Source organism: Hemitrygon akajei, chromosome 8 (genome assembly GCF_048418815.1).
Source record: "Hemitrygon akajei chromosome 8, sHemAka1.3, whole genome shotgun sequence".
In the NCBI taxonomy this organism is placed as follows: domain Eukaryota; kingdom Metazoa; phylum Chordata; class Chondrichthyes; order Myliobatiformes; family Dasyatidae; genus Hemitrygon; species Hemitrygon akajei.
In genome coordinates, this window is record NC_133131.1 from 105,512,809 (window position 1) to 105,540,776 (window position 27,968).

The 27,968-nt window shown below is 40.3% G+C and overlaps 1 protein-coding gene across 1 annotated transcript in view; it reads left to right on the forward strand.

The window, feature by feature from the left end:
• Positions 1–27,968, forward strand: part of LOC140732138 (polycystin-1-like protein 1) — a 181,529-nt gene that overhangs the window by 60,234 nt on the left and 93,327 nt on the right. Inside the window, exons 20-28 of the mRNA XM_073054354.1 lie at positions 3,083–3,259; positions 6,850–6,939; positions 9,354–9,419; positions 9,982–10,182; positions 12,138–12,212; positions 12,357–12,499; positions 13,236–13,356; positions 16,910–17,009; positions 17,334–17,526. Coding sequence (XP_072910455.1) covers positions 3,083–3,259; positions 6,850–6,939; positions 9,354–9,419; positions 9,982–10,182; positions 12,138–12,212; positions 12,357–12,499; positions 13,236–13,356; positions 16,910–17,009; positions 17,334–17,526 — 1,166 coding nt within the window. The remainder of the gene's footprint in view (positions 1–3,082; positions 3,260–6,849; positions 6,940–9,353; positions 9,420–9,981; positions 10,183–12,137; positions 12,213–12,356; positions 12,500–13,235; positions 13,357–16,909; positions 17,010–17,333; positions 17,527–27,968) is intronic.

The following is a 27,968-nucleotide window of genomic DNA, read 5'->3' on the forward strand; positions in this document are numbered from 1 at the left end:
ATTGATGCTTCAGATTCCAGTCTCTTGTGTCTCAGTGATTTTCTGATTCTTTTTTCTGTTCATCTTGTCAGGAAGATGACGACAAGGAGTGCAGGGGTAGATAGGTGAATTGAAGAAAGAGTCCAAGGAGGATAAGAGCTGAGGTTTTGGGGATTCCCTGGGGAGAGTAGACTGCTAGGGAGATGACTGGGTGTGGTGTTAAAACAACAGCATGGAGTACGATGGTGACTGGTCATTGATATAATAACTTCGAGAAGGGTCCTACGTGGAGTAAATGGACTCATTGGCTTGTCAGCTGCCATCAGGGCAACGTAAGCCCTCCAACCACTTTATACAATCTTTGGGGAATACCTTAGGACTGATGCCTTCTGGGATTACTGTGCTAACTGATGCACAAAACTGGGTGAGATAGAATAGAATATAAAATGTAATACAGTACAGCACAGGAACAAGCCCTTCAGCACACAATGCCAGAAATAGAAACAAAATCGGTTTATTATCACGGACATTTCATGAAATTTGTTGCATTCTGACAGCAGTACAGTGCAAGAGATAAACAAAATTACTGTAAGTTACAAACCAATTAATCGTGCAGAAGAGGAATATCAAGCCAGTGTTCATCGACAGTTCAGAAATCTGATGGCACAGGGATGAAGTTGTTTCTAAAACGCTCAGGCTCCTGTATGTCTTGCCTGATGGCAGTAATTAGAAGAGAGCATGTCCCAGATGGTGAGGATCCTTAATGATGTATGCTGCCTCCTTGGGACACCACCTCTTGAAGCTGTTCCAGATAGTGGGAAAGGTTGTGTCTGTGATGGAGCTGGCTAAACCTACAACCTCCTGCAGCCTCTTTCGATCCCGTGCACTGTAGCAGGCCGTGACGCAATCAGTCAGAATGTACATCTGTCGAAATCTGTTGGAGTGTTTGATGACATGCCAAATCTTCTCAAAATCCCAATGAAGTGTAACATATCTATGCTGACCATGATGCCAATTTAAACTGCACATCTGCCTGCATGTGATCCATTTCCCTCAATTCGGTGTCTGTCTAAATGCCTCTTAAATGTTGTAATTGCACCTGCTTCCACCATTTCCCCCAAAAGTGCATTCAAAGCACCTACTACCCTCTGTGCAAAATGTTTCCATGTAAATCTCCTTAAACTTTCCCCCTTTCACCTTAGAACTATGCCCTCTAGTACTTGACATTGCCTTGTTATGACCCCAGCCCCCGCCTTTGTGAGATTCGCAAGAGCCCTAGTCAAGTGGGGGTCAAATGACCCAAGAGAGAGAGGGAGACGTGCTGAAGACCACGTTCCCCCGGGAAGCAGAATAAAGCGATTCTTTGACTATTGTCTCATGAAGACCAGGTGTAAAGCCCTCGGGCAAAGTGGGCTGGTCGCTCAACAAGACAAAAGCCTCGGACATAGCCATTGTCTTGGGAGACACCTTTGTGGGATAAGGAATTGGCCTACGTGCAAAATCTCAGGGCAATGTGAGATGGGTGATGGGGGAAGGATTGCCTCGCCCCCCCCATCCTGATGGACATCTACAACCCTGCCAGCCCAGATAAAAGGTGGGCTGCCGAGGCGGGGCGCCAGACGCACCAGAAGACGCGCTTGAGATCCTGTGACAGCCGGTGGTGGGGTTCGTGTGCGTCTTTTCCTTGCCTGGCATTGGCGACCCCACAACGGAAGAATGGCTTAGCTACAGGGGAGGCCACAGATGAGCGTTCATTCCCCCAACGAGGCTCCGACAAACCGAACTCCACCAGGTTGGAAAACCTGTTGGGTAACTCTTTCATCCCCCCTCTCTCTCTCTTTCTAACAAAAGTGCACCAACGCGACACCACAACCGATGGCGGCTGGTGGAACTGCAGTGACCGCAAAAAGACTTTTAAATATCCAGTAAACAATATATATCTACATTACCCCTAGACAACTGTAGAGCTTATTTCTGATTGATTATTGCTATACCTATGCTTTAGATTGAGTTGTGAGGACGTATATGATCTGAATGTTTTGTATTAACCATACGTTTGTGCCCCTTTATAAATAAAAACGTTTGAAAATAGTAGCATCAGGCTTCGGTGGATCCATCTATCTTTGCTGGAAAACTACTCGGTTACTGGGGAACGTAACAGCCTCTCTGGTGAAGAATGACTCTATCTACCCAGTATATGCCTCATAATTTTAGAGATCAGATCCTTCCCCACTCCATATTTATCTAATCTCTCCTTTGATAGTTGCATGCTCTAAACATACCCCTTCCTGAATTAGCTATTATCAATAACCTTCGCTATGAGGAATACCAGTGCAGATTAGTCATTTAAGTACCTTTCCTATTTCTTCTGGCTCCGGGCATTAATTCCCTACTTTATCATTCAATGTCCTCATGTTTCTTTTTACTACTTCACTAAATTTGCAACATCTCTCATCATCCAAGGTTCCTGCACCTGTCTTCTTCTCCTGATGGTCACCCATCTATCTGAACCTTCACTGTGACCACCTCCCTGAAACTTGTGTCTATAGCATGCTCTGCTGGATCTACTGCATGCTCCTCATTGAGTCAAACTGCTAGTTCCTATGATCTTTAAGGAACAGCAGTTGGACACACTTTCTGACTCCTCCATCTCACGGGTTGTGATCCTCTGCACTCATCAGGAACTATCAAGTTCCATTTTGGGTGTAAGGCACTCCAAAATGGCTTTAAAGTGAATATTGGCTAACCTGGTAGATTTTCTTTGTGGGGGACAGCTGTTAGAGCGAAAGCTGGACATGGTTTGGCACATCAAAAAAATGGGAACAAACTAATTTCTCACCATACTTTTCCAAATATTCCTTCAAAGACCCAATGCCACAGTCTTAAAATTAAAAATGCCAGAGTTGTATTCTATGTTTCAGACTATGCCTGATACACTTTACAATATGCATGATTGATACTGAAAATATCAATTTGAAAAAGCTTCACTCCCTCTATCCACTGACCAACAATAGAGTAAGTTGAAGTCCATCCTGATTGTTCCAAGGGAATTTAGTTTGCTTCTTGGATGTGGTAATGACTATAAATTTTCATTTTGTTTCAGATGTCAATGAATCTCTGAATGCAACTAAGAGCGAGAACGCCTCGGCTGAGAATGAACAACTGCAGACCTCATCAAAGCCTGTGCCTGCTTCTCCCAGCATGAATGGTTCTCGCATGGAGAGCAGCGAATCACAACCTGAGCTATCAGGGAGCAGAGTCAGTAAAAGCGGAGGTAAAGGTAAAGCCTTTCTTGTAAATGAAAACACTGGACAAATAAAAGCTTTCAGCTTAGCTGTTCGATTAATTTTACATTCCTAAAACAAAACTAGAATTCTGTAATTTTAATGCAGCACGTTGGTGTGCAAGGCCCTTTGTTGTTTTAGAACACAGAACACAAAATCTACAGCACATTCCAGGCCCTTCAGCCCACAATGTTGTGCTGACCATGTAACCTACTCTAGAAGCTGCCTAGGATTTCTCCATTGCATAGCCCTCTAGTTTTCTAAGCTACATGTACCTACCTAAGAGTCTCTTAAAAGACCCTATTGTATCTGCCTCTACAACCTACACTGACAGTGCATTCCATGCACCCACCACTCTCTGTGAAAAACTTGCCTCTGACATCCCATGTACCTACTTCCAAGCACCTTAACTATAAGCACAAAGCACACTGCAGATGCTGGGGTCAAAGCAACACGCACAACACACTGGAGGAACTCAGCAGGTCAGGCAGCATCCGTGGAAATGAACAGTCAATGTTTCAGGTCCTGACGAAGGGCCTCGGCCCGAAACGTTGACTGTTTGTTTCCATGGATGCTGCCCGACCTGCTGAGTTCCTCCAGCGTGTTGTGTGTGTTACCTTAAAACTGTGCCCTCTCATGTTAGCCATTTCAGCCCTGGGAAGAAGCTTCTGGCTATCCAAACGATCAATGCCTCTCATCATCTTGTACACTTTACCTCTCATCCTCTGTCAGTCCGGAGGATGAGAATTTTGGAGATGTTTATTGTCACTTAGTTAAAAATAAGTTTTCCTTTGTATAAATTCAATTAAACATTGGGGCAACCGATCATTCCTTCAATTTGTGACTGGTAAATCTTTCCTTCCTGGTCAGTGGCTCAAGCTGCTGTAGACTATTTCACCTCCTTATTTAAAGCTGAGTTTCTGACCCCATATCCTCTCCTAATCCACTCCTCTGTCAGTTAACCTGCTGAGTAAACCACATTTATCCGATAACTGCTCTCAGACACAACTCTTCAAATGCTCTTCCACCCTGCCTCTCACCATCCATCATCCATAAAATTGTCCCATAATAATGCATTGGCAAGGAATAGTGAAATGCCTGTGTTGTGCAGTAGCAGAAGGAAGATAGTGTAGCAAGGATATAGAAGGGGGGCACTTAAGGGTTGATACCAGGCAGGAAAAGGCTGGAACAAATTCAAACCGACCTAAACTACAAACTCCAGATTAATCTGAACCCATAGTAAACTTGTGTCTGGTTACCAGCCTGACTACAATCCCATAATCTCCAGGATGGACATTTACCACTGTCCATATAAGGTAAAGGGGGAATTGCACATGGGGTATTGTGATTGATGGTTCACGTGGCAAATGGGTGTTGAAGTATGTCACTGCAAAAGGCTTGCCTCACTCTGTATACACAGCACATGCGGGATAGAGATAGTGGGGGTGGGGAGGGGGGAAGATACAGCAGAGATCATAATACTGTAGAAGAAATAGAAGTAGAATAAAGTCAACTTTGGATCAGGGAGCATTCGTTCCAGGATGAGTGACTCGCATGTTGGTGTCAACTCAGAATAAAGATCAAGCTCGTTCTGAAGGTAAACCCCAGACTCCGTGTGAATTCTTTTTGTCGTCACTGAAGGAGCAGACTGCATCAGGTGGTGGCCAGAACAGGCCTTACCTGTGTGTCTCCCATTGGAACTATTTCGACTGAGAGCCCAGCAATGTTATCTGTCAAAGCTGTAGAATTTTTCATTAAAATACTTCTTAAAAGAATTTTTATCCAAGTAGTAATTTATAAGGATGAAACAAACAACCTAAAATAAGTATTATAGTCATTGTTGCAAAGACAAATTATTTAAAAAAAAATCATTATTTATTTTATTCTCCTATTTGTTTCTTGCAGCAGTAACATCACTATTAGAATGCTGGATTCTAATGCGTCTCAGTATCCAAGAGCAGATTTGTTAGGAATTACAACAAACTTTGGTAAATTGCTAATGCAGCTTAGCCAGAAGTTCCAGAACTTTAGAGTTCACGTGGAAATTCCAAATTTATTTGAGGAGTGAGTGGAACGGCCTCTGTGGGGATTTTTTGTGCCACTATGCATACCACCTTAAGATGTGCAGAAGTGCACATTTGCACAAAACATGCTTTGTGCAACTCAGATTTAGATTAATTTATGTCAGTCACACAATTAAATTCTTGAGTGAAGCTCATGATGTAAACAGTATACATTATGTTGTTTTGCACTCATCACCGTATTTATAATAAATGCAACAATAAATACAGCAATCGGTACAAAACAGAATAGTGCAAAGTATGGCCGTGCAAAATGAGGTAGTGCAAAAAGAAATGTTAAAGTGACTCAGAGAAAGAGGTTGAATTAAGGGCTCAAGAATGTGGTAGCATAACTGGGAAAGGAATCAGAAAGAGGTGTTTGGTCCAGGACTACGTTTTAGAAATGTAGCTACTCAGTGTTGACATCATCATTCTCAAAGAAAATAATTAACTGATTTCAAAACTCCAAATTAAAATAAAGATAAACAATGCAAATACAGACTCTTCTCTTCATATTTTCATTTGATTTTAATACTTGCCCATCTCGTCTTCCCTTTAAAACTTAAAGGGTACCAAGATTATCAAAAGCAAAACATTGAAGATGTTAGAAATCTGCATTTAAAACAGAAAATACTACAATGTTCAGCAGCTGAGGCAGCATCTCTGGAGAGAGAAGCTGAGTTTATGTCATTGAGCAGAAACATTAACTCTGAGACTTGTCCCATCACCTTAGAGACTTACTTTGCTGCAAGCAGATTGCAATGTGTCCAATAAAGAGGAAAGCACTACTTCAACTCTTATCTTCTTTGGCAATGTGTTCCACACCTGCTGTGCCTGTTCCCTCAAAGGTTCAGGGAAGCTGGCTTCTGGAAAATGCTGTCGTGGAAAGTTCCCCTCCCATCACACGTCATCCTAGCATGGACGTATATCCCCATTCCTTTACTGACTGGATCAAAATTCAGTCAACTTTTGTTTTACAGTGCTGTGATAACTTCACTGCTCAGAGAGTTGTGTTTCAGTAAGGTGGTTCACATCCATCTTTACAAGAGTAATAATGGATAGTTAATAAATTGTTTTCATAATGACCTTTCTATCCCTTGAGTAAGTGAATAAGGTATTCAATGAATCCTATTTGTTAATAATAAGTTAAAGTTAATTAGTAATCCCCTTAGCTGAATATCAAATTTTATTTTATCAAAACTTGCTTTATAAATATCCTGAGGTTTTTACAGATTCATTGTTAAACTTCTTGTTTGCAAGTTGCATCGGCCTAATCTATTTATTAATTGTATCTAAATTCCATTGCTGAGTTCCACTATTTATAATTCTGGGAAGAGTGCAAGAAAGATTGTGTCTGAAAGCTATACTTCCCTTCTGATTTGCCCGGAATACTCATCTGTACTGTTAACTTTGCCCTTTCACCTTGGATTCTCCATTGAAAAAAAATTGAGGAAGATTAAGATGTTTTCAAATGAAAACTAACATCAATAGACTTGACTTCATTCCTTGCTCAACTTTCTCAGCAGCAGTCAGCAACAACACCAGTATCAATATTATTGGAACTGCCTTTGGAGAAGGTTCTTCTAACGGAACGGAGAATGCCATTGATTCATCAGGTAATTGGTTCTTGCCATCTTTTTGTTTTGTCTGCAGTTAAATCTGTCTCTCACTGCAAACATTGCCTGGCTGTTTCCATTTTGGTACTTTTGTTTAAGAATAGTGTATACAAGCTATGTTTTTATAATCTAATCCACCCTTCCTTATATTCATCCTTCATGGAAAATAGATGAGTGAAGAATATTACATCACAGCCAAACAAGTGCTTCTAAGATGGTAGCCAAGACTCTGGCAGTTAAGACAGTGAGTCACTTGAGGCAGAAAATCATGAACTCTCAATATCCAAACACTAACATTGGTGTTCACTTGCCATCATCATGGACCAGAAACTTAAATAAGTTCTACCACATAAAGTGTCTGGCTACAAAAATCATTAGAAAGCTGAGTTTCCTACAAGTTTACAAGATTGTTGCCAGAGTTTGAGGGACTGAGTGAAGGACAAAAGTTCAGTAGGTTGGGACTTCATTCACTGAAGCAGAGGAGAATGAGTATTGATATTATCGAGGTATATAAAACCATAAGTGGCATAGATTTGGTGAATACACAAAACATTTTTCCCAGGATTGGAGAATCAAGAACTGGAGGATATGGGTTTAAACTGAGAGGGGAAGAGATTTTAATCAAAATCTGAAGGGCAACCTTTTCACCCAGAACATAATCAGTATATGGAATGAGCTGCTAGAGGAAGTGATTTGAGTGATTAATGACTTAAAATGCACTTGGACATGTAGATGAAAAGGAAAGGTTTAGAAGGATACAGAACAAGAAAAGCATAGTTGGACTTTCTTCAGTGGAAATCTTACCAATCGGACAAGTTGGAGAGGAGGGCCTGTTACCATATTGCATGACTCAATGACTCTAAGTTACTCAATGCCAAAGTGCCAAAACCTTTTTAGCATCTAATAAGCACATGTTGGGATTGTAATATAACTCTCTTCACTCAACTAGATGTATGGGTCTCCAACAACTCTAAATTCTTCATTTTTCTATCTTTTTATTGATTTTCAAATAAAGAATATACAAATCAGAGGAGGAGTTTAACAAACAGATAATATAAAAGACATAAACAGCAATAATAAAAACAGAAAGTATATAATATCAAAATCAAATAGGTAAAATATTACGCTGTTATATATACAATGGTAAAAAAAAGCTACAACTCATCATAGCAATCATTAAAAAAAATTGGAAATTATATTAATAAAAGAAAAAAAACCCACTAACTAACCTGAAACAAAAAAAAGAGAAAGGAGAAAAAAAAGAAAGAAAAAGAAAGATTGGGCAGTCCAATTGAGGATAAAATTAAAAAGAGAGAGAGAGAGAAGAAACATCCTTCCAGTCATCTCCGTACCTTCATGGATAAGGATTTTCCCCAAACTCTAAATCCTAACACCATCTGGAACTATCCAGCTCAAGTGATTGAGGCACTATCCACAATGCTAAGTATTAATTACCTTGACTTGAGTACCATAGCTGTAGTGTGCACCATCTGTACAATACACTGCAGTTGATCGCCGTGGATATTGCTCAGAACAACTCCTTTTTAGATAAAACAGCACCTGAAAATGCCATCACCTGCAGATTCCTTTGCGAGATGCGCATAATTCCGACTTGGAAATATATGGATTTGAGATCTGAATTCATTTGAGATGGGCAATAAATGTTAGTCGTGCTAGTGACGCCACTTTACGCAAATTAGTGAAAAAGAAGAATCTCTACCTGATATAATATTTGTTTTAACATTTCCATATCCTGATGTTTATTAACACCTTGTTTTTATATCATGATGTTGATTAGAAGTAATAGATATCATTATTATGCACAGCTGCTGTCTGTTTAAAAAGTATGCTATCTTAGGATGTACAGATTATACACTTGTATTTGAGAGAACCAAAAGCCTATATTTCCATTTTTATAGGAAAATAGCTTCTAATCTAAACACAATCTAGACCAGGGGTGTCAAACTCATTTTAGGTCACGGGCCGGATTGAGCAAAATGCAGCTTCATGCGGGTCGGATCAGTCGGACGCGTACGAACGCAGCTTTCATTGCCTCCGTTTTTTCAGCCTGCTCTCATGTGTCTCAGTCTCTGCTATAACTACAAAGTGTTTCACTTTACAAATTCCGTTTCTTATGAAGAAGACTGCCGAGCAAGACTGCCGAATAAACACTAAAAACCCTGAAAACCTGGTACCTGAATAAACTCAGCATTAGCCATATCATACGCCATAGGCGCTTCGATTACTGGGGCCAGCTTTAATAGTAATTAGATATTATCTCGCGGGCCAAAGATAATTCCACCGCGGGCCGGATTTGGCCCGCGGGCCTTGAGTTTGACATATATGATCTAGACTGTATATTATTATTTATTCCATTTTTACTCTGAATACTTTATGTGTCATTTTTTGTGTAGAATATGACACACATTATAACACGGTAGAAGGAACCTCTGGTTCTGGTGGGAGACCAGGATTTCAAGGTAAGGTTGTAATTAATTAGTAGGTCAGTTTTTGATGAATAGAATTTCTTTTCTATTGCAGTTTCATATTTGTCTCTCGTTCTGTACTTCACACTTCACCTACATGGTTGAATGATCAAAACTGCAGATGTTATTTTATTCTCTTTCAATGGGATATTCCAGCCTTATCTGAATACTAATAAATTAGTAACATCTCCTGAGTTTGATCTGGTACCAGCAAAGTAAATCTTTGACGATAGTCACTAATGGTCCATGAGGGTGGTTATCACTCACCCATTCCTGAGAATTCCAAAACATAAATCAAAGTCTTCAGTAATTTTCTCTATGGTGTTTTGCATATGGTATTATTCTGCTCGGAATGACATCTTCTTGAGAGGGTTTTGCATGTTGCAGGTGTTAGATCCAGAAGAGCACTGTTTTTGTTTCCTAGGATATTATCAGTTACAAGCAATACTGTGGTATTTAGTATTTGCAATGTGCAATTATAAGCACAAGGAAAACCCTTGCTAAACAGTCTTTCACCTGAGCACTTTTGATTTTTTTCTAAATTTCTGAGTCACAGGAGGTGGATCCAGTGGAAACAATATTCACTCAGGATCCAATGCAGACTCAAATGAAGGATCCAATTTTGGATCGGAAAGAGGAGATGGTGATGATGTGCTCCCAGATGTTCAGCCTCCATCTCCATCCAGACCCACTCCCATGATCGAGTGGACTAAAATACGCATTAATGACGAGAAGTTTGAAACATTCACAACCACAGGTAAGTGGACTGTTTGAGAACGGAAAAGGAAATTGGGCTAATGTGTTACCCAAAAAGTTGTGATTGGAGTCGCTCGGCATATGTGCTGGTATGTGTCTACAATCGGCATTGCCACACATCCTGGTGGATATTCCTCATTCAGGAATTTTACCTGGTTATCCCGTTTACATGTTTAAGGTTCATAATCAGTACCTAGGAGAACAGAAGATATAGCCCGGCTAAGATGCTTTGTCAGGCCTTTCCTTTGTCAGATAATGAAAATGATTACACAGCACCACGCCAAGCTCACCAGGAAGTTTTGGATGCCTAGCTTTCAATCTTTACACAGACTCCTATGTGTGGAGTGTTTCTCTTACATATACCACTGCAATCTGCATTCCACACCTTGATGAGGCAGTTGACATAGAGTCATTCAATATAGGAAATTCTTTTCCCATTCTTTACCTATTCTGACTGCTGTATTGGGTCAGGACCTACTGCTGTCCCCATCAGACCTACTATGAAACAGTATGCATCGTATCAGTTCTAGCATAGTTCCAGCTAATTTATTGGAATTCTGCCAAGGATGTTTTAATGACTTCAGCAAAGGTTTGATTTTTAGCTTTTCACTTCAGATCACTTGCATATCCAGTTTATATTCATCTGGTTTTGTAACTTCTCAAGTCACATATACTTGTCACTGATCCCTGCAACTTAATATGCCCATTGGAGTAAAGAGCTTGTGCATTTTAAAGGTTTCAGTCCATTTTGTGCTGCATTGTTTAGAATATTATTGGAATGGAATTCTTATCCAATGGATAATGAAGTGATTGACAGTATCTTCCTCAATACTGGTAGTAATCTTAATCAAAGCCACACAGAACGATTCAAATATGAGGCAGATTTGGAAAAATAAGCAGTCGTTTGGTCGGAAGTAATTGTTATGTGTTTTGATGATTTTAAATGAAGACTTTGGCTCGAGCTGAGTCAGAGTTAAATAAGTCCAGCAATATACCTTGATGTAATTCTTTGAGGTGGTTAAGCAAATAGGAATTGAGGTGAAGTTTGAATTGGAGAAAACATTGCAGCCTGGGGTCAATGTAATGTGAATAGCAAAGGGATATAAACAGAAACCTTTGTCATTCCACTGAGGAATATGTTGTGTACCATCGTGGCAATGGAATGAAAATTAGGCACATCAACAATAGAATACATCTTATAGAAAGTTTTCATTATTTAGGATACTCAAAGAATTATTTAATTATAGAATTAGTAGAGTGCTTGCGATGAGAAAAGGAAACTGTGACCTATACAGCTTTGTCTCCATTTCCAGTCAATTACATTGTAATGGATATTTGCTTTTTGGTAAGACCGTAAGATACAGGAGCAGAATTAACCACTTGGCCCATCATGTCTGCTCCGCCATTTCCTCATGTCTGATCCATTTTCCCTCTCAGCCCTTATCTCCTGCCTTCTCTCCATATCCCTTCATGCCCTGACTAATCAAGATTCTGTCAACTTCGGCCTTAACTATACCGAATACCTTTGCTTCCACAGCTGCCTTTCCACAGATTCACCACTCACTGGCTAAAGAAACCTTCCTCATCTCTATTCTAAAAGCACGTCCCTCTGTGTCCTCTGGTCTTAGACTCTCCTGCCGTAAGAAACATCCTCTCCACATCCATTATGTCAAGGCCTTTCAACTATGGATAGATTTCAATGAGGTCACAAGGTTAGCTGGAATGTGGAAATCAAGTTACTTGAATTGTGAAATTACTGCCACAAGTAATTTCTGAAGTGGAGTTCTTTTTAGCACCAATTACTTGGTTACTTAAGAATATGAATTATTAAAACAAGAAAATGGGAACAGACATTTTCAAACATACTGGACATATGGTATCCCAGGATGGAATGAAAGGGATATTTTTGCGCCCCCCTCCCAACTGATTTCTTAATTAATTTGCCTTTTTCCACAGGTATAAAATCACAAATATTGACATTTAAACCTTTTGGCCTGCAAAGGAAGAAGGTTTACATGCTAGAAGTTGTTGGTGAGTAAGATTTTTATAAACACATTAGATAAAAGCAAGAAATAATGGAATCTCTGAACATTTTAAATGATTTTTTTCTGTTTACAAAAGATATGTTGATTGAGTTTGTTACAATCTGTTTTCTCATCTCTATACATCAACCAGTCAGAGGCCAGAATGAGAAAGGAAAGGCACAACTTTTTCTTTTTACCAACGACAGTCCTCAGGGTTTGATGTGTGAAGTACGACCCAGTAAAGGATCAGAGATTCAGACACATTACAGCATGTTCTGTACATCAGGGAGGAAGGTGGGTTGTTGTGTTATGAGCATAATATTTACTGTTTCTGAAAGCATTCCCTTGGTAAATGAGCTGGGTGTATTAAAAATTAAATTATTATTCCTCAAGTCTCAAAGAAATGCTCCACATTATATTCACTTCTAGATTAGTCGAAGAGATTTATGAATTTTGAGCAATTTAAGTAATCCCTGATATGATTAATACAGCGATACTTTATCTCAAGGATGAAGAACTAAAAGTACATTCGATTATTTTCATTGCAAGATGATGTTAATTTAATTGATCTTGATTTTTCAACCATTCTTTTAATGGGTTGTGGTTCAAATTCTTATCAATCAACAGCTGGTTAAATGTGATGAGGTTTTCATAATGTTTAATACATGTGTATTAACAGTTTCCATTCAAAATGCTGTAGTTTATTAGTGTTTGCTTCTGACAGTTTCTTTTTTCTATTTGTTCCCTATTTCAATCTCTTCAACATAATCTCAGTTCAGATCCAATACTTAATCATCAGAAAATTCAAACAGTGTTAATGTTTTAAAATCTAAGCTATAAACAGTGATCAAACTGGAAACTTGATTCCAACTCACACATCGTGTGTGCAGGCTTCTACATAATTCAGATCTAAACAAACTACATTTGTCAGGCACTATAGGTGTACTTTTAAAAGTTACTTTATGAACTCTAATGATCTGGAAAAATTACACTGTGGTGTTTAACTAGTTGTTTCCTTTTCTTGTTCAAGGATTTGCATTATGAGTATAGCTATAGTATTGGCAATTCAACTGAAACTCTCCTGTATGAAGGAAGAGATCATGAATATTACTTTCAGTTACCTGCTGGAGAACCAACTGATGGATACAAGTGTGAGTACCATTTGAAACAAAGGCCTGCATTTATGCTGAATACTTAGCACAGATAATGTGTTTAGAAGCATTAACAAGCAGAAAATGGGTACAAGGTCTATTAGAAAGGTGACTGGAACCATGATTAAATGGAAGAATTTTAAAGTACTTCTGACAATGTGTAGAATGAGGGTTTTACAGAGAATAGGGGCAAAAAAGCAATGAAATTTTAAAGAAAGATTTGGATTGATGTTTGTTAATGAAATCAGGAATGGAAATGTTGAGGGAAGCCACAGATACAAAGCTGAATCGAGGTAGTAATGGTTCTTTCTTTGGTTGGGGTTTCTATTAATAACATTAATTTTGAACTCATTATATTGATTAAGGTGACCTATCTAAGGTGCGTGTGTGGCAGTTTTAGTCTTGGGAGTTTTAGTGCAGGGGAATGAGACTTTGAACAAATTAAAGTTAGTGAAGGGTGGAGTCCAGAAGCTAAGGAAATAGGCTGTAAGGTAAGGAGAAATCTATAGTGATGATTCCATGAATATAAGTTCATTAGGTAAAAAGCATACTGCAGATATTTTGGAACCTGACAATGGAAGAGATTTTGTGATGTTGAAGCTCAAGCTTGGGGAATAGTAGCATACAGTGCTGAACATATGGAGCAGTAGCTACAGACACGGAGTTTGAGGCAGACCAAATTGATTAATGACATTATTTTATGAGCTTTCCTTTTTGAAGAAATTGTCAAATCTGAGCAAACACAAGAGTAAAGTGGAAACCCAAGCGAGATTGAAGAAGCAGGAAACCTGGATCAACACACAGAATGTCAGAGATCTGCAAGTCAGGTTGCATCTAGGGAGTGAAATGGTTAGCTGATGTTTTGAGTTCTTCAAGACTGGAAAGTGAGAGAGGAGATAGTCAGGGGATAGAACAAAAGCAAGTGGGTGATTGGTAAAACCAAGAGATGGGGGAAAGTAGGCAGGAATGGGAATTCCAGCAATTTGTTTGTTGGTTCAGATTCTAGCATCTGCAGTCCCTTGTGTCTCCTGACACAAACTTAGGTCTTTGGTCCACTGAGATCGAGAGAAGAATTTGAGACCACAGAAGCAGCATTGCTTAAGTTTCCATACTATCATCTCTGTCAGACATAGGAACAGAAGTAGGCCATTCAGTCCATCAAGTCTGCTTTGCATTCCATCGTTGCTGATTTTATGTTCCCTCTCAACCCCATTCTCACAACTTCTCCCCGTAACCTTTGACATCTTTACTAATAAATAACCTATCAACCGCTGCTTTAAATATACTCAAAACTTGGTCTCCACAGTCATCCACAGCAATGATTTACACAGTCACCACCCTCTGGCTAAAGACATTTTTTCTCACCTCTATTCTAAATGGACATCATTCTATTCTGTTTCCTCTGGTCCTGGACTCTTCCTCTATTGGAAACATCCTCTCCATCTCCACTCTATCAAGACTTACAATATTTCAGCAGATTTCAATGAGTTTACCCCTTATTCTTCTAAACTCCAGTGAGTGCAGGCTCATAGCCATTAAAACTTTTCCTTAACCTTTTCATTCCCAGGATCACTTTTGTAAACATCAATTGCCAGCACATCCTTTCTTAAATATGGATCCTCAACTTCTCACAGTACTCTATGTGTGATCTAGCCAATGTCTTATAAAGCATCAAAATGACATCCTTCTTTTTATATTCTAGTCCACTTGAAGTGCGTGCTAACATTGCATTTGCCTTCCTTATACCAACTCCATGGGGAAGGTAACCTTCAGGGAACCCTGCACTAGGACTCTCAAGTCCACTTGCACCTCTGAATTTGCTCCCTGTTTAGAAAATCATCTGTGATCATGTAGATCAGCTATTCTCAACGGGGACCATATGGCCCCCTTGGGGGCCCTGGCACATTTGAAGGGGGCCACTGACTGAAAACTGTGAGAAAGGGAACCCCAAGTGCTTATAGGGGCCCTGTAACTGAACTGATGAAATACCCAAACAGCATACTTCATTGGAGTCAATAGTTTCCTTGACAAACTCCAGGAGCAGAATTGATATTGCAACAAGAGGTGGCCTCTGACTGTCATTGTCTAATTTGGAGCCGGATATCGTGAAACTTGCAGAAAAGCACCAAGCTCAAGGATCGCATTAGGCCTGATAGATGTTTAATTTAATACAGTCTTTTTTCGAGTTTTGTCCAGTATGTCGGAATGTTCAAGGTTTCTTGGTGTTCAATAATAATGATTTTCTGTCTATCTGTTCGTGTTGTATCTCTGTTTGAAAGGGGGGCCCTGAAACCTGAAAAGAACTTCTAAGAGGGCTATGGCAAAAAAACGGTTGAGAATCACTGATCTAGATTATTAACATATAACACAAAAAAATAACCTCCAAGTATCCCAAAACCTCATCCTTTATAATAGATTCTCAGAAGCTTTCCACTGTCTCATGATATGGTCTTTTTGCCATTCACATTGTCTTCTCCATTCAAGGCTGTATGTGACAAACAGTGCAAAAGAATCTGTAGCTCTGCATAAAAGAAGTCTAATCTCTGGGAGCAGGAGTAGGTTGCAAGGCTACTATGTAGAGCACGATATAGAGTTTGAGAAGGCCAGATCAGCCATGGTGTTTATCTCATTATGAGCCCAACTCCACTTTCTTGTTTTTGATTCATTTGTAGTCCAGTAATAAACAGTACTGGTCAGGAATATATGCAATAATTCAGCCTCCAGACCTTTGAGGATAGAGAATTTCAAAGATTGACAACCCCCAATAGACGAAAACAACCTCCTCATCTTTTTAAAAGACTGAACCATCATCCTGATGTTTTACTCCTTGTTGCAGAGTTTCACATCCTTACTGTGCTTATCCTGTCAAACCCCCTCATAATTCTACAGCCCCAATCTATTCAATCTAGCCTCAGAAGACAATCCTTTCATCCAGGATCAATCTTGTGAACTTGTTCACAACTTTCAAGGCTAGTATATACATATTTAAATAAGAAGATCAAAACTCTGCGCAGTATTGCCTTTGGCCTGAAAAACTCTAGCAAGATTTCCCCACCTTTTGATTCCAGTCCTTTTGCAATCTAGAGCAATCTTCTATTTGCTAAATATCTGTGCTCCTTGTGCAAGAATACCCAGATTTCTTTGAATATCAGCTTTCATTAGTCTTATACCACTTCAATAATATTCTAATTTTCTGTTTTTCCAAACAAAGTGGATAACTTCACATTTCTTAATACTCCATCTTTTTTTGCCCACTTATTTAACCTATCTTTGTGGCCTTCTCACAAATTTTTATCCCATTTTCTTTATAATGTGACGCAATGCACACAGTTCCTTCATCTATTTAAATTGCAGTGTTCGGATCTTGGGTCCAATTTCCTCTATTTTTCACATTACACTTTCATCTTGGCTGTTTAAGAAGTAGATATTTGTATAGTATGTGATATATAACAACAGCTGATCAATCATTAGTTTATTTATATGCTTCACTACTTTAATGTTCTGTGCCATAGTACCTTTTTATTTGACATTTCTTCACTTTTTATGCTTGTAGTGAAAATCAATACTGTGATCACAGATCTACTTGGATCCAAAACAAAGCCTTGTTCAGTTACTGCAATTGTTTTGCCAACTATTAAAACAAATGAAGAACTGTAAGTAAATGAGTCTTTCAGGAGGTCTGAATCATGTGTCTAATTTCTGAAATATATTTGATTTCTCAACCCCTGCTTATTGCAAATAAATTAATAGAAGTTTAAGAATCTACAATTTGCTGAAATGTGATTTTGGAACATTGCATTTTATGCAAAAAAAACCCTTTTATCCCAAAATAAATATCATGAAATTATATCTAGCAATTTTTTTAACTAACTGTAGACTTTATCAAGTATTTTAGTTAATTTCAGAAATTACATGAGTTTTTCGTTTCACCATGCAAAAAGCTTTCATTAATTCTGATCCTTTTGTCTTCTGTTCAGATACACCCAGGGTCTTCAGAATCTGTCAACTCTAATTTTGTTAGGTAATCAAAAGGAAACAAAAAATTACATTCTGCTGTTGAACAGAGTCCTCCATCGACTCCATAAAGAGGGAAGTACCAGGCTAGATTTACAGAAACAAACCAGAAATACATTAATAGCAGCTCTTTGCAGGCTAACTATATCGAATCAGGTATGTTTTACATAAGCCTGTGTTTTCCAGCATGCTATTGATCCTTAAGGGTGTCTATTAAGATTGTGTTACTTTCTTGAAATATTTTTCACATGTACTGGTAATTTAGCAACATTGAGCTCTGAAAACAATGAACTACAATAATTAAAATGGTTCAGTTTAACATCAGAGAATGTATACCGTATACAACCTGAAATTCTTACTCTTCACAGAGACATCCATCAAACAAGAACCCCAAAGAATGAATGACAGTAATATCAGATCCCCAAACCCACTCCCCTCCCACGAACAAGTAGCAGCAGAAGCTGTGATCCTTGCCCTCCCCCTCACTTGCACCAGCAAGTGCACCAACTGACCCCCCCCCCCCCCCCACCATGTAAGCAATAGCAAAAATCTGCAAAGAGAACTTGATCTTGAGTCCATCAAAAACTCCAGTGCATAAAGCAGCACCCTGGTATCTCAGAAAGACTCACTCCCTCTCCATCGAGGGAGAGACAGGTTGTTCCTGCAACAACGAGAGCGGGAGACCAGCAGCTGCCTATTCTGGCGGTACAATCTTCTGCATCACATCTTTGAGTAATTATTTTGACTTTAACATTTGAAATGTTTTAACTCGAATTCTGTAATGGATGTTTGTTGAGTAATTTTGAAATGTGTCTCATGCCCCATTACAGAATGTCATTCATATTTCCATTTTTATGACACTTACCCATCAATAGTTCACTTCAGTGATATGTATCGGGTATTGTTTTCAGAGTCATTTTCCAGTTCATTGCAGCGTTTTGCTTTTATTTTAGCAGAGACCTAAAAATTAAAAGTTCATTTCTTCTGAAAACTAAATATTGTCAATGTAAAGAGCGCACCATCAGTATTGTTATTACTAATAAGCACTTCTCGGGCTTCCAGCCGGGTACAGGTATCGATTATAACTGACGCTTCGCTGACAGACTCTGTCATCTTCTTCAAGGATGATGCCTGGGCATGCCTTGCATTTTTTGAGGAATAGAGAGCATATCCGTAGGGTTAGTGCTTTGCTGTGGGTGTCAGATCTTCTAGTATCCCAGATAGCCACATCTGCACCAGGTGCACCGAGATACAGCTTCTGAGAGACCGTGGTAGGGATCTGGAGCTGTGGCTTGATGACCTACAGCTTATTAGGGAAAGTGAGCAGGAGAGAGAGAGGAACTACAAGGAGTTAGTTACCCCGAGACTGCAGGAGTTAGATAAGTGGGTGACTGTCAGGGAGGGGGTGGGAAAGCTCAGATAGTAGAGAGCACCCCTGTGGCCCTCCCCCTCAGTAATCATTATCTCGTTTTGGATGTTGTTGAGGGGGGTGACCTGACAGAGGACGACCATGGTGATTGGGTGTCTGGCACAGAGACTGCATCCGTGGTGCAAAAAGGAGAGAAGAAGATGAGGAATGTGGTAGTCATAGGGGATTCCATAGTGAGGGGAACAGCCATGATAGTCAGTCAGCCTGCATGGTATGTTGCTTCCCAGGTGGCAGGGTACAGGATGTCTCAGATCCTTGTAAATGTCTTGAATCATGGGAAGTTCACAACTACAGATGTGCTGGGCCATCCGCACCACTCTCTGCAGAGTCCTGCGATTAAGGGAGGTACAGTTCCCGTACCAGCCAGAGATTCAGCCAGTCAGGATGCTCTCAATTGTGCCCCTGTAGAAAGTTCTTGGGATTTTGGGGCCCATACCAAACTTCCTCAACCGTCTGAGGTGAAAGAGGTGCTGTTATGCCTTTTTCAACACAAAGGCTGGTGTGCACAGACCATGTGAGGTCTTTGGTGATGTGGATACCGAGCAACTTGAAGCTGTTTACCCTCTCAATCCCAGATCCATTGATGTCTCCATTCCTCCTGTAGTCCACAACCAGCTCCTTTGTTTTTGCGACATTGAGGGAGAGGTTGTTTTCTTGACACCACTGTATCAGAGAGATGATCTCTTCCCTGTAGGCCACCTCATTATTGTTTGAGATAAGGCCAATCAATGTGGTGTCATTGGCAAATTTAATTAGCAGATTGGTGCTGTGGGTGGTGACACAGTCATGGATACACAAGGAGTAAAGGAGGGGACTCAGTACGCAGCCCTGAGGGGCTCCTGTGTTGAGAAGGAGAGGACGAACAGACTGATGTCTTGGGTACATGTTTGTACCAATGACATAGGTAGGAAAAGGGAGGAGGTCCTGAGGAGAGAATTCAGGGAGCTGGACCTCCAGGGTAGTAACCTCAGGACTGCTGTCTTTGCCACGTGCTAACGAGCACAAGGATAACATGATCAGGCATGGCTGAGAGACTGGTGTAGGGGGCAGGACTTCAGGTTTCTGGATCATTGGGGCCTATTCTGGGGGAGGTACGACCTGAGACAAAAAGGATGGGTTACACCTGAACCCAGAGGGGTTCAATATCCTAGTAGGCAGGTTTAATAGAGCTGTTAGGGAGGGTTTAAACTTATTTGGCAGGGGAATGGGAACTGGAGTGATAGGGCTGAGGAAAGGGAAAACAGAAATAAATCAAAGATAGCATGCAACAGAGATAATAGAAAAGACAGGCAGGAGATGAGGCATAATCACAGCCAGTGGGATGAGTTACAGGGCAATAGAGGCATGGTGCTGTTAAAACAGAAAGCAACAAATACTGGACTGGAAAAGTTATATTTGAATGCACGCAACATAAGAAATAAAAAGGACAAGCTTGAAATTCAGCTACAGATTGGCAAGTATGATGTGGCCATCTCTGAAACTTGGCTAAAGGATGGCTGCCATTGGGAGATAAACGTCCAAGGATATACGGTGTTTTGGAAAGATAGGTTAGTAGGCAGAGGGGGTGGTGTGGCCCTGTGTATAAGAAATAATATTAAATCATTAGAAAGGGATGACATAGGATCGGAACGTGTAGAGTCTCTATGGGTTGAGTTAAGAAATGGCAAGGGTAAAAGGACCCTAATAGCAGTTATATACAGGCCTCCAAACAGCAGCCAGGATGTGGATTACAAATTACAGCAAGAGATAGAATACTGTGTCAGAAAGGCAATGTCAGGATAATCGTTTTTGGATTTTAACGTGAAAGGGGATTGGGAAAACCAAGTCAATAATGGACCTTGAGAGAGAATTTGTAGAATGTCTAAAGGATGGCTTTTTAGAACAGCTTGCTGTTGAGCCCACTAGGGGATCAGCTGTGCTGGATTGGGTGTTGTGCAATGATCCGGAAGTGATAAGAGAGCTTAATTTTAAGTCACTCTTAGGGAACAGTGATCACCATATGATTGAGTTCACTTTGAAATTTGAGAAGGAGAAACTAAATTCCAATGTGTCGGTTTTTCAGTGGAATAAAGGAATAAATGAGAGGGGAACTGGCCAAAGTTGGAAAGTATACTAGCAGGAAGGAGAGCAGAGCAGAAAGGGCTGGGGTTTCTGTGAAAAACCAGGGAAGCGCAATTCAGATATATCTCAAATAAGAAGAAATTTTCAAATGGAAGAAGGACACTACCATGGCTAACAAGTGAAGTCAGAGCCAAAGTAAAAGCAAAAGAGAGGGCATACAATGAAGCCAAAGTTAGTGGCAAGGTAGAGGATTGGGAACCTTTTAAAAACTTGCAGAAGAAAACTAAGAAGGTCATTAGGAAGGAAAAGATGAATTATGAAAAGAAGCTGGCAACTAATATCAAAGAAGATACTAAAAGCTTTTCTTAAGTATATAAAGGGTAAAAGAGGGTAGATAGAGGTCCAATAGAAAATGACACTGGGGATATTGTAATGAGTGACACAGAGATGACAGAGGAACTGAATGCGAATTTTGCCTCGGTCTTCACAGTGGAAGACATCTGCAGTATACTGGACATTCAAGAGTGTCAGGGAAGTGAAGTTTGTGCAGTGAAAATTACAACTGAGAAGGTGCTCAGGAAGCTTAATGGTCTGAGGGTGGATAAATCTCCTGGACCTGATGGAATGCACCCTCGGGTTCTGAAGGAAGTAGCTGGAGAGATTGTGGAAGCATTAACAATGATCTTTAAAGAATCGATAGATTCTGGCATTGTATCGGATGACTGGCAAATTACAAATGTTACTCCACTATTTAGGAAAGGTGGGAGGCAGCAGGAAGGAAACTATAGACCTGTTAGCCTGACATCAGTGTTTGGGAAGTTGTTGGAATTGGTTGTTAGGGATGAGATTAAGGCGTACCTGGAGGCACATGACAAGATAGGCCAAAGCCAGCATGGTTTCCTGAAAGGAAAATCCTGCCTGACTAACCTACTGCAATTTTTTGAGGAAATTACAAGCAGTGTAGACAAAGGAGATGCAGGGTACTTGGATTTTAAGAAGACCTTTGACAAGGTGCCACACAGGAGGCTGCTTAGCAAGATAAGAGCCCATGGAATTACAGGAAAGTTACTAGCATGGGTGGAGCATTGTCAGATCAGCAGAAAGCAGAGATTGGGAATAAAGGAATCCTATTCTGCTAGCTGCCAGTTACCAGAGGAGTTCCACAGGGGTCGATGTTGGGACCACTGCTTCTTATGATGTATATCAATGATTTGGACTCTGGGATTAATGGATTTGTGGCTAAGTTTGCTGATGATGCAAAGATAGGTGGAGGATCAGGTGATGTTAAGGAAACAGAGCCTGCAGAGAGACTTAAATAGTTTAAGGGAATGGGCAAAGAAATGGCAAATGAAATACAATGTTGGAAATTGTATGGTCATACACTTTAGTGGAAGAAATAAACGGGCTGACTATTATTTAGATGGAGAGAGAATTCAAAACGCAGAGATGCAAAGGGACTTGAGAGTCCTTGTGCAGGATACCCTAAAGGTCAACCTCCAGGTTGAGTCGGTGGTGAAGAAGGCAAATGCAATGCTGGCATTCATTTCCAGAGGTATAGAATATTAGAGCAGGGATGTGATGTTGAGCTCTATAAAACACTTTGAAACCACTCTTGGAATGGTTTGTGCAGTTTTGGGTTCCTTATTTTAGAAAGGATCTGCTGTCATTGGAGAGGGTTCAGAGAAGATTCACGAGAATGATTCCAGGAATAAAAGGGTTACCGCATGAGGAACTTCTGGCAGCTCTTGGGCTGTATTCCCTGTATTCCGGAGAATGAGGGAGGATCTCATAGAAACATTCTGAATGTTAAAAGGCCTGAACAGATACGGCAAAGTTATTTCCCATGGTAGGGGAGTCTAAGGAAAGAGGGCACAATTTCAGGATTGAAGGATGTTCATTTCAAACAGAGATGTGGAGAAATTACTTTAATCAGAGGGTGGTAAATCTGTGGAATTTGTTGTCCCTAGCAGTTGTGGACGCCAAGTCATTGGGTGCATTTAAGGCAGAGATAGATAGGTTCTTGATTAGCCAGGGCATCAAAGGTTATGGGGTGAAGGCAGGGGAGTGGGGATGACTGGAAAAATTGGATCAGCCATAATTGAATGACGGAGCAGACTCGATGGGCCGAATGGGCTAATTCTGCTCCTATATTTTATGGTCTTATGTCTAGTCTGGTGATATTTATACCCCTGTAGTCCGTCTCTCCTGAAGGGTTAGTCCTTATTCAGTCCGGTTTCCACTCTCCCACCTTGTTAACAATCAAATTCGAGTTCTTAATTAGAGTGAGTCCCTTGTCTTTGTAAAAATTCTTTTCCTCTAGTTTTATTTGAATAACTTCCTTTACCAGATGGACCCAAAAGCCATTGGCGTGGCACTGTGGTTTTGTGATATCAAAGTCAATCCTATGGCCATTGCAAATGCAATACTCTGCGACCACCAATTTCTCCAGGTAACCCAAACGGATGCATCTCCTGTGCTCCTTGATGCGGGTTTCCACCGTGTGTCTTGTCTTGCTGACATACGTTGCTCCGCATTCACAGGGAATCCTATAAATGTCGGCCTACCTGAGTCCCAGGTCATCTTTGACCTACATAAGCTGTGACCTGGCGATGATCACGCCTCCCAAACGTAGAGTGGTTCTTTCTACTTTGTGCGAAACTATTTCGGACCTGGAGAGTCTCCTTGAGGAAATAAGACGATTATGAATGACGTTCCTACAGAGTGGCCTCATGGCTACAAGGTGAAGAAAACCAATCAGGCGCTTAAAAGGGCTGACAGAAAAGCCAGGAAACCTAATGATGAGGAAGAACCCATCGCCACCCCCTGTCATCCCCATATTTCCCCGGTTTCTGGACGGATTGCCAGGATGCTGAAGAAATACTGGACTAATACCATCCACAAACCCGTAAGAAGCTCAAATGACAGCCAAAGAAGATGGCAGGGTTTATCATTGAAACGTTGGTTAAAATTGATACCTGTACCTGGATGGAAGTCCAAGAATTTTATTCATCAAATACACCAGGAAAGCACTAGATCAGGGTGGCCAACCTTTTACATTCCATGCGTCAATTTTTTCATGCACAGGTTCAGAAGCGCCAAACAACTTTTGCACCCCCATTCAATTCTTGTAAAAATATGTTAATATAGATATATTTAGCATTTTTACATGATATATTGATTTAATATAAAACAAGATAAATATTACCTTAATGAGACTTTTAACAAATATATTTTGTCTTCTTTTGATTTCTTCCTTTTTCTTAATCACATATTCTTTCCGTAACTCAGACCCAAGCACGAGCTTCAGTTTTCCTTCTATTTCAGTCTGATGTTGTGTTTTACAGTGTCTTTTAAAATCATGTCTTCTATTATGTGAGAAAGTGTTTTCACAAACAATCACAACGGTTTTCCTGGCGGACCCGCTATAAATAAGAACTCATCTTCCCACTGTTCATTGAATTCACGCTTACTATCACTTCCTGCTTTTCTTTTGCACTGTGATGGGTAACTGAATGTTAAAAACTAGGCTTAATTTTTGAAAAATACAAAACCGCAAATGTTCACAAAGGACGAACAAAGCACAACTCTGTAGTGCACGAGTGTCAATTGTAAACTGACTGGCAAAAACCTGTGATGCACCGCTGGTGCAGATGCCTGGCGCCTCCAGATCAAACAAGTATCAAACGTGTATTGAACAGTTATGAAACGACTGCAGAACAAAAGTCTTTCTTTCCTAGTTTGACTCATTGAACATTTTTTAAATTGAAAACAGATTAATGTGAAAGAAGATAACATTCGCCAAGAGATGAGCACGAAATAATAAAATCGCTAAAAATAATTGCCAAGTTTTAGATTTAATCTTAGCTTTAAGCTACTTGAATTCATGTTACAGATTTTTTTCCTATAAATCGGTTTTTGGTCAATACTTTTTGTATGAGTAGGCTTACTTTTTTATTATTATCACTGGGGTGCAATGCGCCACTTTTGGCACATGCGCCAGAGGTTAGCCATCCCTCCACTAGATCCTTTCTCATTGTTACTACTGTTTAGAATATTTTCCAAGACATCCTCATAGTTGAATATGTACAGTATATGAAAAATATAACTGAATCTTTAGTGAGTGTTTCCTATAATCATTGAATGAAGCCAAATGTGATAAGAAGTAACAGTTATTTGCATTGTATTGAAGGTAGTTTACTAGAGTGAATCTCCTTTCTTTTCCTTTACTGCATTATACACTGAATTCTATTCAATGTCTTGAAATGCAGAATTTGGAAGTTTTCTGGAAGAACTGGAATGAAAATGTTGGTATTCAGCAAATTCTTCCTGTTGTTACATTCCCTCTATTAAACAAAACACCCTATTATCCACAGATTTAAGCTAAAAATTAAATACAGTTTTCCCTTTTGTTGCTAGCTTTCGTTCATTAAAGTGATTTGTTTGTTTTAGTAGATTTACCAAATGCTATTCTTGAAAGCTTTATCTATTCATGCAGAAAGAGATAATGAACCCAATATTGGTGAATATTTGGAATTTGAGAAGAGGTCTTCATTGACCATGTAATACTTGAAGTAATTGCTTTCAGGATGCACTGTAACACGTGAAGTAATAGAACATATAGAACATAGAAAACCTAAGCACAATACAGGCACTTCGGCCTACAAAGCTGTGTCGAATATGTCTTCTCAAAGTTCAAGAAACTCTTTAAGGTACATTTATTATCAAAAATGTATACATTATACAACCTTGAGATTCGTCTCCTAACAGGCAGCCACAAAACAAAGAAACCCGAAAAAAACCTAGTAAAAAATAAGAATGTCGATCCCCCCATGTACAGAGAAAAAAAAACAAATAATGCAAACAATAAACACAAGCAAGTAGTGTTCTGAACTGAGCCCATCCACAGACCCTGAGTTCAGCGCTGAGGGGAGCAGTGCTGGAACTTATAATCCCCTTTCAGTCTGCTACAGCTGAGAACCACAACTACATCCAAGGTCTGTACAGTTAGTATCATGTTAATACCATTAAAAAATCTGTTGCTACTTCAAATCAATGGAACTTAAACAGACTCTGGCCGTGAAAGACTCAGGAAGAGAAGTTGCCACTCTGGTCTAAAAGTTCATCTCAGGAGGCGTAGATTTCGACTCTTGCTGGCTAACTTACAGTCTCTGGTAAATAAAATTGAAGATCTCAGAGCAAGAGTGCTGTTCCAGAGGGACATTAGGATCAGTTGTGCTTTTTGTTTCATGGGATCTTGGTTAACTACTTCCATTCCAGGTGCAGCGATTCAGATTGATAGTTTCACAATACACTGCCAAGATAGGACTGCTGAGCTTTTAAAGACAGAGGAGGTCGCGTATGCATCATTATCAACTCTTTGTGGTGTACAAATGTGGCAGTTCTGACCCAGTCCTGTTCACCTGACCTGGAACATCTCACAGTCAAGTGTTGTCCATTTTATCTGCCGCAAGAGGTTTCAGCGATTATTTTGGTAGCAGTGTACATCCCACCTCAGACCAGTGTCAAACAGGCTCTAGATAAACTGAGCGAACAGGCATGAAACAGCATATCCTGATGTTTTCCAAATCATTTTGGGGGATTTTAGCCAAGCCAGCTTAAAAAAGTCTCTAAATAATTATTATCAACAAATCATTTGTAGTACCAGAGGAGCCAACATACTAGATCACTGTTACACCAGCATCAAGAGTGCTTACCGTGCTATCCCTCACCCACACTTTGTGAAGTCTGATCACCTGACTGTACTTCTACTCCCTGAGTACAGGCAGAGACTGAAGACTGCAGCATCAGTAGTGAGGACCGAGAAAGTAAGGACAAGGGAAACACAGGAGCACTTACAGGACTGCTTTGAATCGGTGGACTGGACTGTATTCAGGGATTCATCTTCAAGTATGAATGAGGACGCCACTGTTGTCACTGACTTCATTAAAACCTGTGTGGATGAGTGTGTATCTATGAAAAAATGCTCTACGTACCCAAATCAAAAGCCGCAGATGTACCGGTAGATTCATAGTCTGCTGAGGGCTAGATCTGTGGCATTCAAGTCTGGCAACCCAGGTGCAGAGAAGGAAAACAGGGACGACTGGTGGAGGCCTATTTCAAGAGCTAACAAACAATTTCGAATGAGGCAATATCTGAGGTAAAATCAGATGTACGTCAATTCTGGCAGAGTTTGCAGGCTGTTACTTCCTACAGTGAAATCTAACACCTCCAGACAAGCTCAATGCCTTTAATGCTTGCTTTGAAAGGGAGAATAAAACTACAGTTATGCAGATCCCTGTCCCTGTGATCTCTGTCTCAGAGGCCGATGTCAGACTGTCTTTCAAAAAGGTGAACCCTCGCAAGGCATCAGGCCCCAGTGGAGTACCTGGTAGGGCTCTGAAAGCCTGTGCCAACCAACGGTTTGGTTCAATCTGTCATTGCTACAGTGGAAGTTCCCACCTGCTTCAAAAGGGCCACAATTATATCAGTGCCCAAGAAGAGCAGGGTGGGCTGCCTTAATGTGTATTGTCCAGTAGCGCTCGCGTCTACAGTGATGAAGTGCTTTGAGAGGTTGGTTGTGGTTAGAATTAACTCCTGTTTCAGCAAGGAACTCAGGGGGGGGGGGGGTGGGGAAAGCCAGACTTTTAACACTGTAAATCAGCGAGTTGTTTTATGATGTCTTCCCTCTCGCTGTGAAAGGAGACACTTCTTTTTCCCTGTATTAAGGGAAGAGAGAGCCGTTGTTGAGTGATCGATTAGTTTTTGTTGTGCCCCAGACCATCGTCTTTATTGGGGGCTTTGTTATTGTATGCTTGGTGGGTGGAGGGTGCCGATGGCTTTTTGTGAAAGTTGGTGCAGGTGGGGGAGGGTTGCTCCTTTGTTGCTGCTTGTGCGTGGGCAGGCTTTGCAGCTCTAATGATTTCACTGCCATTCATTCTTTGGGGCATTCCTCTGTTTTTTGGATGTTCGCAAAGAAAAAGAATTTCAGGATGTGTATTGTAGACATTGCTCTGATATTAAATGGAACAATTGAACAAGAGAGATTGTCGAGTACACAGCCTTCGACCGCTGATCTGCTGTTCCAGATGTTCCGTTCGTTCGGCAGCGC